General features: G+C 38.1%; 2 protein-coding genes across 5 annotated transcripts in view; one reads left to right on the top strand and one right to left on the bottom strand.

The window, feature by feature from the left end:
• LOC105675373 (Cyclin-dependent kinase 4) overlaps positions 1–14,693 on the bottom strand; it is a 135,308-nt gene that overhangs the window by 72,809 nt on the left and 47,806 nt on the right. The gene's annotated exons all lie outside the window — the stretch shown is intronic.
• The window catches only part of LOC105675370 (receptor-type tyrosine-protein phosphatase zeta), a 50,300-nt gene that overhangs the window by 21,001 nt on the left and 14,606 nt on the right, over positions 1–14,693 (top strand). For all 3 annotated transcript variants that reach the window (XM_067355755.1, XM_067355754.1, XM_012372459.2), the window contains 2 exons: positions 8,703–8,776; positions 11,427–14,637. In XM_067355755.1, the coding sequence (XP_067211856.1) occupies positions 8,731–8,776; positions 11,427–14,637 (3,257 nt within the window). In that variant the 5' untranslated portion in view covers positions 8,703–8,730. The remainder of the gene's footprint in view (positions 1–8,702; positions 8,777–11,426; positions 14,638–14,693) is intronic.

Below are 14,693 nucleotides of genomic sequence, written 5' to 3' on the forward strand. Positions count from 1 at the left end.
ACTCGATTTTTTATAACTTCGAAGCTTTTGATTTTTTAACACTTTAAGAATTAATTTTTTATTTAAAATAAATTTAAAAAAAATGATATATATTAACGTCGAAAATGAAACTGAATGACAATGAACGTGGAAAAACATATGTACGCTAGACGTGGCATACTTCTATTATCGTATATAAATATAAATTCCATGAATAAAATCGAAATGTAATCTCACCGATATCAATCCGTGTCGCTACGGGCAACGCAGTACACAAAACTCAGATGCGCCAGATACATTCGCATAGCAAATCTGATACATGTTCCCTATGTGTCGGAAGCAAACATTCTCGTGCGGCATAGCATCCAATCGGCAGCAAACAAACTAAAAGAGTATAATGGGACATCATTGTTCGGCAACGCAAGACAAGGCCGTGACTCGTCATTGGATAATTGGACACTCGTATATTTGCACTGTTATTCGTACCCGTATCTGCGCACGGTGCTGCTGATGCAAGGCTCATCGTGGCGTGATGGCTCTACGAAATGATCCAATCCGCACGGAGCACTTGACAACAGAAACACTAGACAGGAGGAGCGATTTAAAAAAATGGAACAGCCAAGATGTCGTTCGGAGCAAAGTAGGCCATGTGCGCGATTCAAAACGATATCAGAAATTATCTGATAACGCGATTTATCTATCACGAGGATAATAAATATTTTTTAGTCATAAGAGATATTTCCTGTATGTGTGTTTTGTACATAAAATTACAATCTGAACAGCTATTTGCAATTTTGGCAGCAAACGTGCCGCTAAGTTATTATCCTATAGAACTATAAGAGATTACCTTGGATTAATTAGTCATCATCTAATCTAATTACTATACGCGGATAATATTAAACTTTTAAATAAAAATTGCAATTCCGCATTTTATATTCTCATATTGGTAATGATTACATGTGTAAATATACAAAATATTGAAATAAACTTTGCAAATATGTCACTTGAAACGTATTTTGATTAATTAATTAACTCATCAATAAATCAACCTCTTAATTAATTACATTCAATTATTTAAAAAATAATATATTTTATTATTTATTATATTATTAACCGTTATTATTCTTGTCTCGTTATTGATCATTATTTATGTAAAATTAGCAGGATGCAGAACGCAAATAATTTTTCAAATTACAAATTTGATTGGAATGTTATTTGAAGTGTGTGATGAACTGCGCGCAAGTGGTCTCGTTTAACGGAAGGAAAAAGAGCAACATGATAGATTTTTATAAGCTTGGAGCACCTGTTTAAATGCTTTAAACAGTTCAGTCTCAAACTCGATCGGAAACTTTCGGAGCTGTTCGCCAACTGCTCATACTTGGCAATCGAGTTGTGGTTCGACTAACTTTATCGTGGATTTAGCAGTCAAATGGAAACAGTGTGCCGCGGCAGCCGAGCAAATACGAAGGCGGTGTAGGAGCGTTTCTTCGACGGTTCAGCCAATAAAGAGGATAATCATTGCAACGTTTTAGAGAGTGACGCAACGTGTTTCCCTACTGACGTTGCCAAACGAACCAGAAAATAGCGCAATTGCCTCAACCAAAATCAATAGAATTACTTCCAATCGGATAAAAGTTCTTTTAATGAAAGTTGCTTTGCTCTAAACTTGATAAAGAAAAAGATTAAGAAAACTATAAAAAGTTAAAAGCAATAAAATAAAATACAATAAACTCTGTAAATAAACGGAAAATAAATACAAATATGAAGAATATTTCGTTTTTGTACATTTTTTAGATAAAATTTTGATAAAACAGACTGTTTACAAAACAGAGAATGGTGGTAAAAATATGTTTAGAAATATTTTTATAGAAATATTTTAGAAATATTTAATAAAAATATTTTTTACTTAAACCATACAAAAATATTGGTTATTGCTTTCTCTACGTTGTCGATTGTTCTAAAACGACGAATGAAATATATGAATTAAATATATCTCAATTTAAATTTATTTAATATTTAAATAGTGTCATGCATATTGAAATTACTTTGTACAATGATAAAAATTGATAAATGTATTTTATAAATTTAATAAGGCTTTGACATCCTTGAAATTTTATTTGCATTATTACAAGGCAATCTGCGTTCAATTTTTCTGGTTTGCGCGGTGATTTACAATTTCGAGACGTAGATGAATCGACCTGACGTTTCCGCGTAACCATATCCGTAAAATGCCGTGCACGCATAATCGCTCATTAATGCAAATTCGTCGCGACTGGGAGCACAAACGCGGGTGCACACGGCAAAACAATAGAGGCCGACCTCCATGAATCGATACCCGAGTGTCATTCCGTCATTGATTGACATTCACGTTGCATCACATTGAATTCAATTGACGACACTTGCTGGCCACTCCTGCTGCGGCGCGTCGCCTGGTTTCATTTTACGGATGTATCGCGCAGCGCATCGTTGCAACCGTAAGGAGAACGATTCCGTGTTGATCTCAAATGCAACTGATCTCTCTCGATAGCATATTAATCGATACGCGACCCATATTGCTTAATAGAGTAACATATTTAGTGGATTCGTCGATGCGCGCACAATATTTCGCCCGTTGCATATTTTTTTTTATCTCACAATGCTTATCAATTTTTTTCGTAATTGGGTTATGTAAAAAATATTTTCCCCCGGGATTTCTCGTAATTGGATTGCATCCTTCGCCAATTGAAATTAAAATTAACAACGCATTGTGGGCATGATTCAGTCGTATATACGTTCTGGTTTATTTCATGTTTCGTATTGTCCATTCGCTATTTTATAAACGAGATAAATACATTTTTTTAAATAGCTTTTCTGAAAATAAAATAACAAAAGAAATTTCAATTCACGTTCAGTGAATTACTTTTAAGCGTAATTATATTAAAATCGAGACAATGATTAAGAGATGTTGGGAATGAAAATAGTATGCTTTTCATGATTTTTTAATTAACTTGAATTATTCGTGGAAATAAAAAAAGAGGATTACCTCAAATGAAAATCTTTAGCCTATTTAAAATTTGCTTATTGAGTAGTCTTTTTCTGTCATGACATTATATTCGATCTATGTATTTGATACATAGATGTATAATGGTTAGAAGTAAATATAGTAACAAAAATTATTAAAAAATAGATAATTGATTCAGTGTTACGCTTGCAATGATATTTTGAAACACTGATTGGACATAGTTGTTGGTCTTTCATGTAAATTGTATTCCGCTTTAACGCGGATCGTATTTGCAATCGAACTTCGCGAAGCGTATAATTTTATACGACATTAAACACGCGCCTTTGTCTGCTCTTTCCTCATCAAAAGTTTCTCGCAATTCTACCAATCGAAGTCTCGTTTCGGGAAAACTTTCATTCTCAGTAACAATGGATATTAACATCTCATAGAGTAGAGCTTTTTATAACTTTCGTAGTTAGGAAGTAAGATTAAAAGAACGTCGTTCTGAAATACAGTTTGCGTCTTTTTTATTATGTGAGTCGCTCTTTTGAAAAATAGTGAAATAAATCAATTTTGAGCAGAAAATAAAAAATCAAATAACTTTTTAGATCAAATTAATTTTGATACAAACGAAACCGAAGTTTTAAGCTTAAATTTGACTTACGCCTAACATTTAAAATATGTTTTATACATATTTAACATACTGCATTTGCATACAAGATTTAATTAAACAAATACCGATATCAATGCTGCTATTAATCGCTACACTGCGATACATGTGATTGCAAAAACAAGTAATGTTCCGATCAAGGCGAGTATAAAGATACCGCACCAGGAAATAGCTTTTACGCGTTTGCCCAGACATCTGGATATCTTTATCTTGCATTTGCTATACGTCGCAAATTGTTAGTTGCAAAAAACCGTTAGCACCGTTCGACCGAACTGGTTTTCCTTCGCCCTAGCGCCCACGATCCGCGGTCACGAAGCACGAAGACATCGCGACGGATGGTCGAAGTTAGTGGAGCATACAGCCGCATATCCGGCGAAACACCACGAAGCGAATAGCCGCGGCTAACTACAGTCAACAATGAAACACCAAGGGGGAACAGGTGGTCACGCTACGCTGACCCGCCACCCACCATACACTTGAGACTGATGTTTTTTCTCAGAGGCGCTCGGTCAAGTACCCTCCCAGCACGGGAATGTAAATTTACTGAGGAAGTACAACGAGCATCCAAGTGCAATTTCTTCATCGCGTTGCAAAATTGCATTACGTGCTCGCGGACGAGGAAATATTTGCACAAATCCGTTCCTCATATTTCGCGATAATAACTGATCCTAGTTCGCGAAATTATAATGCAACCTGCTTTCCGTGAAAAATTGCGTGATATTTACGGACACCAACCGCGCGCGATGCGTTTCTCCAAACGCGAGAAAGTACGCTGTGGAAATGCGGAAAAATTTGCACGCTCGAGTTACACACAAACTCCTTCGTGCAACAATGAGTCTTTAACTATCCGCGATTCGTCGGTAGTTCTATTAGCATGTAAATGAAGGAAGTTGAGAAACGCGAGTCCACAACGCAGACGGCTTATGTATGCACTTAGAAAACATTGCGCGTGAGAAGTGTATGGAGAAACGAGGGGACGGAGGGTGGTTTTACGTGCTGGATCGCTTTGAAAAATGTATTTTACTTTTCTGTCAGCGACAATGAATCAACTCGCCGATACATATAACGATTTGCGTTCTCGCTAGTAAACGCTGCTGCTTTTCGTAGCGCATCGTTCGTGCTGCTGGGAGAAAGTGCAGCGTTTTTCTTCGCTGCTCTTCTTTTACCGCTGGAAATTTCTACATACATCTAAACCGAAGGGCTTTGAAGGCTTGTTTGCATCGAATACTAAGCTCTAAACGATCACATAGCGCTTTTGAAAGCGCATCGTGATTTAATTCTTTATAATTCGATGGAATTTTTAAGGCTCGTTGTTGTTTTTTTAATAATTACATCTCTATTTCCATTTAATAATTACATTTCTATTTCAATTAGTGAATATAATAAAAATTTTTTGAACTTGGAGAAATTAATAGAGTTGTAGATATGTAATAATATTTTTTATCTCAAGAGTATATACAATACACTCTTGAGATAAAGTAAATATCTTATCGCATATCTTATCGCGTCGAAATCACAATTCATAAATAGGAAATGCTGCAATGGCATCGGAATGTGTTTTTTTTTTCACACAAACAATTTTCCCGATAAGGAGGATATTTTTTGCTAGTTACGATTACAGCTAAACACACGCTTCGGTATGTAAAACCCATATTAAACTTTCTACTATCTCCTGATATGTTTTATGTCGGAGAGATGAGCGCGGTGGCCTAATTCGCGGCGGAAAAAGATTTTCGCGAGGGAAAGCGGAAAAGCGGAAAAGCGGTCCAATCAGCGGAGACAAAGGACGCGAGGTCGGTGCCGGAAAATGCACCCTTTATGTATCTCGCTTTTCACGCAGCGACTGCTATTGGACAGTCACCCATTGGATACCGGTAGCATTGCTTTATGTTACTGCGACAGGTTAATCTGGTACAACGTAAGCCGAAACAGCAACGAAGCATTCACCGTAATGCAACTGACAGAAAACAACAACGCAAGCAGTTTATAGTATTGCGCGTTTAGAAGAAAAGATTTTAATTCCTCTTTTTTTTTTTTAATTCAGAAACATTAACGTTGGACAGAGAAATTGACATTATATCATCAGTCGCAATATTTACTTATCGGAATTAATTATCTTTTCAGAAAATAGTACTTTTAAATATACTTTCTTTTTGATAACATATCATATGTATGCTCGCAAGACTGCGATATTCTTGTGCTTTTTATTAAATTTAAATGAGAATGACAGCCATAATTTTGGAAGCACATCTTTCCAACAATGAGATTGATATTTTGGAAACGTATCAGAGAGGCAGCAATGATTTCACAAATTATTTTCCCAGAGATGAATGTCCGTTAGATTTAAATATTGCACGGTGACTCCTCACACGCCCACATAATATGCAAATAAAATACATTAGCCGATATGCAAACGATGTATCGCGCATCGAGAAACGTTTGGATTACAATAGCCGGACAGCTCTGGATGTCCGATATTTGGTCTATTTGGGTCACAGTAAACAGCGGAAACCGAAGTTTTGGACAAACATTCAGTGCGGCACTCTGTTGCCGTGTGCGCACAAAGACTCAGATTCAATGCACGAATGATAACGTATGAGAATGTTGTGGGACTTGGTTCTCGAGGCAGCCCAACTTGTACTAATCTAATTGACAAGCCTTGAGGCCGATCTCCTACCGCCTGGCTGAATGATCCCCGCGGGCTACATCATAGACGATACGAAACACACACGCATGCATAAGCTTCGTTTGCAGGGCTACGAGAGCGTGTTCGTGTGCTTTGATGCCACTCGCATCTGAGTTGGTTTAACCCCTTCACATGCTAATTAACTGGACAGAAATGTCCAAAATTCTTCATTAGTTTCTTTTCTCGTTTTTTACTTCTGGCAATTTACTTGCAGTGCATGTACGTTTTTTTCCACGAAACAAAGAGCATGCCGACAATTCGATAAAAGATATCATTTTCAAGCTTATTCTAGTCTATTATAGCGAAATACTGTGATTACGCGCGAGCTAATAGCATTACACAAACGATATAATTAAATCGAAGCGCAATTACGCGTAGCATACGCGCATTTCGCTCGCACAACCAAGAATGCGTCTACGTGCTAACGCAATCGTTTTCCCACGCAATATGTACAGTACAATCAATTAAGACGTGAACTTACTCGAAACGAATACGCGAACGAACTTGCCAATCACACGCGCCGTCAATTTCGCGATCATCGCGAGTGATGATCTCATTATAACACCGGGCTGGGTTTATATTACGTCTTCACCCGCTGCGGAATTATGATTTCCGATTGTTTGCTGCGTTTTATGAAGCATTACTTATGCGATCATTCGACACAGCGAACTACCTACAGAATTTAATAGATACTTTGGACACGCTCTCTCCCGGGAATTTCGTGTCGAACTAATAAGGAAACGCGATATGAACGATCGACTGAACCTGCTGCGACACGCTCTGAAATAAGGGTGTTAAAGCGAAGCATGATTCCATGAAGCGAAATAACGGTTGTAAGAGATACAGATAAGTTTATTCCAGTAATTCGGGTCGTTAGGCGAAATAATAGTAAAGTTACGGGACTCACAAACAAGAAAAAAAATGGATAAAAATAGAGTTTGTTCTTCCGTGATTTGAAATTAGTATGATAAAAGCATAACATTTAGAATCCTTGTTGAATCACAGACGAAAAAAAGTAGAATTTTACGTTAAATTTTTCTTGCAAATACTCGAATATTTTAGTTGTATTTGATAAATAATTTTATTTCACGTTTGACTTATGACTTTGTTATATGTTGGACTGCTGACCGATTTCTTTACGGCTCGAACACAATGCAAACTTCTGCGATCGGAGTAGCGTGAAGATCAGCGAATTGATCTTTTGGTAGCTGTAATAGGCGTGCAATCTCTAAATGTATTTGCGGGGAATAGATATTGTACTTTCTACAATTACTTTCTACAATTAAAGCAGAAATGTGAATGATGTTACTCCGCACGCTACTAGTGAACGCGTTCGTGCAGCAAACGAGGCGTTGAACAGTAAAATGTATCAACCTATATATTATGGAAATTGAGTAAGTGCGATTGAACGCGTTTGCGCGACTTTGTTTCATTTATCAGCAACTCGATGCCGAAGCTCTACTTTCGTAAGATTTTGTTGGAATATCTTCAGTTACTCAGTTACTATGTAACTGTACAATTCAGATAATCAATAAACTGGTTTTATATATATATATATATATATATATATTAATTTATAAAATTCTATTATTTTTTTACTTCCAATTATATTAAACTATTTTAGCGTACTATAAAAAAAATGAGAAAAAGATTGCCCAAGGATTTGATTTCAATTCTTGATCGATGTATTGTATTTTCGCACAACGTTGCAAAAGCGGGGTAAAAACTTTTAATAAAGTTCCCGCCCGCTGCACTGCGGACTGGAGTTTTATGTTATACTCCCTAAGGTGAGCAGGCTCGTAAACGAGGTCATCTTTACAATGTTGAAAATTGTGCCTGTGTATATAGATACTGTATGCATTTCCGAGCTCTCGGTCGGCACTTTTTCTTGAATTTTAAACAGTAGCGCATACGTAAACCGCATACTGAGATTGCTAAGGATTGACTAAAAGACTAAATATTGTTCACGGACATTTTTTTATCCATACAACTTTCACATGCACAACACATATTATTGTATTTTTACTAAATATTTATAAATTTTTGGTAATTCCAGATTTTAAAAGAACTATTTTGTCTGTAAATGCAAAAAAAAAGAGCAGACGCGTCATTATTAACCTGTATTGAAAATATTTTATATTTCTTTCGTAATATGCAGCTTTATACGAATTCAATTTAAAAGTTTTTCGAAATTTCGTTTACATGCCACAAAAAATTATTAATATCATTAGTAAAAATAAAATGCTATTTTATTTAACGATTCTATTATATAATAATATAGCAATTATTAGAAAATATCTAAAATAGTTATAATATAGGCTATATATGCTTCAACAAAAAATGTAATACGAGCGCATCGTAAAATAATATTGTATTGCTTGTTGCAGATCGAGCGAGGAGATCTAACGGACAGAAATGACTCGCAGAAGAACGTCTATTCTCATATTGGGAGTATGCATAGGTGAGTTTTAGCTGCAAAAAGGGGGCGTTCTCTTCTATTTTTCATAGTTATACAGAAAATATAGGTTAAATCTTAATGTTGCTCCGCATTGTCTCGAAAGGAAAAGAAAGAACGGCGTTCTAAGCGGATTACGTACGCAACTTTTATTTCGAGCCGTATCGCGCGCGCAGCAGCATTGCCGTCGGAGAGAATGGGCGAACATCTCTCCGGCTGCATCCTGTTGCATTGTGAACTCATGATGTAAAGCCTGCCAATCGAGGTGACTGCACCAAGTACTGTTAGGTTTACTGCAATGCGCCCGCCTGCAAGCTAACTGTATATATAACCCGCAATTTAATAACAAAATTTTCCATCTCACCTCCCTTGATGAGTTTGTCCCTTCCTTCTTATCTTATTTATATTTAAATAATATAATAATTAAATTCAAGCAAAATAAATATTTATTACGAATAACAGAGGCATGTGCTATTTTAGAGTGGATTTTTTAGATTTTTTAAAATTCCATTTTCTATGACATTTTATTAATATCTTTCTCGCGTATATGAATGCGGAAATACAAGAGTCGTGACGCAGTTCACGTGACGGTATTTACTTAACATTATAAGAAATAATGATTGATTGTGTTGACCGACACACATATGTATTTGCGGAGAAAGAGAATTGAGTATTCCTTTAAATAATACTGAACCTAACGATGTAGGAACTTCGCGACTTTACTAAAAATAGAATTGATGTCTGTAAGATAAATGTGTCAAAATCAGTGACACAATAAATAATAAGCGAGCAATTCCTTTAATGATGCTTTCAACATGCGGATAATTAAATATTTGTTAATGATACACGAAGAAACTTAAATAACACGTGTCCCATTCTTTTTTCAAATATCGTATTGCATTAATGAAAATGTTAACAATCACACGCGCGCACATATTATTTTAAAACATTAAAAGCTACCTTACCCTACCTAGTTTATCATTTAGAGATGTTATCGAGTAAGATACTTTGTAATTAGAGAACAATGCGAAAATTCTCAGTAATTATGTTAAAGGAGTTACGCGTAAGCTGATGAGCTAACAAGCGTCTGTTATTTAATTTTGTACGCTACATAAATAAATGCGTATCATTTATACTGATTAAACTGTTACAAAGTAAAAAATAGTTAATAAATAACTGTGTAATTTCAATATGCATCAGGATTCAATAATTTTCAACAATGCAGATACTCGATAATACTTGATCGATAAAATGTCCTTTCAATCATAAACGATGCCTCTATTGTACTTTGTTATATAAATTTTGCGTTACATAATGACTGTTTCCAGAGAAATTGCTCAATGCAATATCTACATGTAAAAAAAGACTATTGACAAGCTAATTTATTGACAGGACAGTAATATTAAAAGATACGTACATATTTACGTCGTTCTGCATCAAATGTTTATTTTATTCATATACTATATAAGCAGAATTTCAATTGTAAATTATATAAATTTAAAAAAAAATAAAGTTAATAAATTATTAATTAAATTTTTATTTTTATTTTATATAGTAAAATATATTGTATAACAAATATTTAAATTTATAAATCTTTTTTTGTTTTTTTTCTTAATAATGAGATTCAAAAAATTTAAAAACACGTTTTAAAAGTCAAGAAATGTAAATCTAGAAGGTAAACGAGTCAAATATGTATTTTAAGAAATGTCTAGGAAGAATAGTTTAAAAAATAAATGAAGGTTTGTCTTTTAAAATAAGTAAAGCATAAGAAATCGATATTGTCATAAAATCTGCAGTATTTGTTAGAAATTAAATAGAGATATTGAGGTAGAACTCAGGTGAAAAATTCTCGCTGCGAATCTACGTCAATAAAATAAATATTTATAATCTATGAATATTTATTTATAAATATTTATATCGGCCCTACGTTCTCGACAAGAGAAAAAGTAGTCGTATCAACGTAGATCAGCAAAACACGAAGACACACTCAAAGTCTGTGCATAATTGCGAGGTCTTCTTAATATTCAGACTCACGCTCTCGCTGCACCGCGCCGTTGCGGCTACGCGCGCTTTCAATTTTCCGTGGAACGCAAACTCTGTACTATGGTATTCACGCGAATAGCTCCGAAGGAGTCCGCCGGTAATTCTACGGATAACCGGTTTTTCGCAGCATTAAACGCCTCATCTACCACATTTATATTGCGTCGCGCTCCTCAATGAAAACCAGTTGTCGTTGTTGTTGACGAATGCGACTTCTGTTTTTTCCTGCGTTATGAAATGCGTTTATTACGAGTTATTATCCATTTTATTGCAAATGCGAGTAATTTGCCATTTTATTGCAATAAAGATTACGTGGAACTATGAAAATAAACAGATCGAAGCCAAATTACTAGAGCCAATGTGGAAATTTTTCTGCAGACTCGATTTACATTTCAGAGGAATAAATGTTTCTCGAAGCTTTCTTGTAATAAAAAATTTATAAAAATGATTATAGAATATTATGAGATAAATAGTTATTATAATATAATATTATGTGTTTAAGATATATAGAATGTATATATCTGTGAAAAATAGAAGACTAGAATAGAGCGATTATTACATTTTCACACAGTGGAAAATAAGCATAGATATAAAGAATGAAATTTGATGATTTCAGGTTTTCTATTCTACGGCAATGTAATCGCGGAGGTTACTGAAGCATCCACTGTGGCATCAGAGAAATCTGATTTCCACAAAGCGTTGACTCCCCAAGGAACCAGCACGACTATCGCAACAAGCATTCCGTCGATCCATCAAAATCAATCAATCGTAGAGAAAGATGAACGAAATATTGATCTGACGAGTCGAAAAGCTCATGAGAGGGAAGATGAATCGCGAGACAGCGGTGACGAAAGCGCGAGTCAGGATGGTGAAAAAGGCAATGTGTCACGTAGCGCGAGTGACACGACACTTGGTGCGAATTCGCACGAAGAATCTGAGAGTTCATCATCGGATGACGGAAGCAGGAGGGTAAAATACGGAGAAATCGCTGCTGAAAGCTCCGGGAAGAGCACCAGCACGAAAGCCGTCTCCGAGGATCCTCTCAGACTCTTTAGGACGAACGAACTAACTATAGCGACCGCGAAGCCGGCTTTGAACGACTCGAAGCAGGACAATAAGAAGAACTTAGAAGATGCCACGCTTCAAGAATCTTCCGACCACGAAGGGATGTCTGATACCACCAAAAGCATTCCAATTACAAACGAGAAAGTCATCAACGCAAAGTTAACCGCGAACATTATGAAAATCTCGGAACCTAAGTATGTAATCGAGGAATCTCTCACCAAACGCGAAGAGAGGAAAAATATGACTGTGAATAAAGAGATAACGACCGTCAAGTCTATCGGAGATTTCTCTTTGACATCTTCAACACCGTCGCTCGAAGACGCCGAGAAGAAAGATAAAATTACCAAGTTCGATTTCAAGGAAGTCGCGTCAAAGAGCGAGTCGAGGAAGGACAAAAATGCAACCTCGGCCGACTTGAAAGAAAATATGGAGGATCATAAACTGGAAAATCGCGATCGGGAATTAACTACGCCGCGCGGTATTCAGTACGAAGATCCTCCAGAGACCAAGAGAGACGCGAACGATCTAGGAACCACGGCGTCCGAAGCGCTCGATCTCGGCAAGATCGATGGAAAGGGACACGAAGGGACCATTTCGCTAATTAACGACACTTACGTGAACTACAATCACTTTTACAAGACTCTTACGGAGAAAGAGCCGAAAGCCGGCTCGAGCAATCACTCGGGCGATCCGAAGAAAGAGGTGGAGGTCGTTGAGAACGTGACTCACCAGCCGATACTGAGGATCGTAACCGCCACGAACGACACCGCAAAAAACGACTCTCACTTCAATGAACTGAATAACCGGGAGCAAAAAATCGACGCCAAAGATGAGAACCGTCGCGAGCAAAGGGTTGACTCTTCAGTAATCAACGCAACCCTCACGAGTGCGGGCGGAGGCGCGGAGGAACGGAAATCGATAGGTGAACCCGAGAGTCAGGTGAAGTTGCCCGAAACGACGACGCGGAGCGTCCGACTTGAAGAGCACACTTCACCTATTTCTCCGGAAGCCACTCCTAGTCCGGTTCCGCAAGGCAGAACTATCGGGTTTTCCGGAGTCAACGAGTTCCCGAATATCGAGGTGAAATCTACAACAAAGGCCGACGGAGGATCCGAAGCGTCGTCGGTCATTCAGAGCTCGCGAAATAATTCTAGCGCGGAAAAAATAGATCAAAGACCTTATCCTTATTTGAAATCCAGCAAGCAACCGTTTCAAGTGACAACGGAAGCCAGTTTAAAGCCAGGCGTTACTGAGGAAACATCAGCTTATGAGAACACGATCGGGAAAGGAGAGTCCGAGAAAAAGTTTATCGTCACGGAACCTTCGGTGGTGATCGAGAACAGCATCCAGCAGCAAAAATCGGATAAAAGGAACATAAAGGAGTCCAGGAATTCCACGACGGGAAATCCATCCTCCTTAACAGCGGCGACAGCGGTCCCGATTGTTTCAGTCGGGCCAACGAACAAAACTTATCCGCAAAAATTTAACGGCACCGCGTTTGCCGCAGTAATAAAAGAATCGAACAAGAATAATGCATCCAATACAAAAGAAAAAGAGAAAGTAATTGCAAGTAGCGAAGCTTACGACGTGACCGGAAATGGAATAACGGAAGTCAGCTTGACTCAAAACGGTAAACAAGTGAAATCACATTCCAGTGAAGCGACAAACGCGTCAACATCGCGTTCCACGGAGATGCCGAAGACGCCTAAGACAGTCGCTTTGAACACAGACATTCAAACGGAACCAGAAGGGGCTATGATGATCCGCTCGACTCTCGTCGTCACCGAATCCACGATGGTTCCCGTAGATGGAGATGTGGCGAAGGAAACGAACAAATCCACAATTTCGACGACATTGGCGGCGGAAGTTAAATCATCAATGAACGCCACGATAATTCTCGAAAATTCCACGAAACCGACGCCGAAGGCGAATGTCACGCAGCAATCTTCGAGCGCTAATCAAACTTCCAAGTCTCCATCTGTCACTTTGAATCCCGACGAATCGTCAATTCCGACAACTACGTCCGTCGAATTCGAATTCGTCAGTCTCACGGAGGCGGTTTCGTCGGGAAATAACGCGACCGAGAGAACTGTCGAAAGACAAACGATGCCATCGAAGACAACTCACGATTCCGCCACGGCGAATAATTCCACAGGGAATGTCACCACAATAAAGCCTGAGAATTTCAGCGAACTTCCAACGACGATCGAAAACGGAACACCGACGACGGATCGAGCAACCGTGTACCGTGCAAGCAACGAAACCACCGTCGCCGATTCTCCGATTACGTCGACCGCTCCCGCGGAGCAAACTAATCGCACGGATTTCACGGGGAACGAAGTTACAATGAGCGTTATCGATTTTACCACCGCTGATAATGCGGGTGCCTCCGGCATTACCGAGGATTCCGCGGAGCCTAAGGATTCGAGTTTTGACGTGAACATCACCGAGACGTCCGCCCCAGGCGCGACGGAGCTTCTGCCGAGTTCGGGCATCACGACGATGCCGTCTACGACTAACGCTACAAGGAGCCCTTCAACGCCGTTCGCCACGAGCACCCCGAAACCGAATATTTTCTGGAGTACACCGAGTTTCACGGATTCGTCTGAGGAGGAAATAACGGAAAGTGTTCAGACTCTATCGTCGGACGAGATTACGTTACTGGTTAAAATAGTCATCGAGGGCACTTTACACGAGGTCTGTCCTCGACTGCAAGATCTGAGAAAGGCGATCGCGGACGCTCTCGCAAAGAGCATTGGCAAGTAAGTGATATAAGATGCTATTCTTTATCTCGAATATTAATTTTCCTAGACTTGTT

Source organism: Linepithema humile, chromosome 5 (genome assembly GCF_040581485.1).
Source record: "Linepithema humile isolate Giens D197 chromosome 5, Lhum_UNIL_v1.0, whole genome shotgun sequence".
Lineage (NCBI taxonomy): Eukaryota > Metazoa > Arthropoda > Insecta > Hymenoptera > Formicidae > Linepithema > Linepithema humile.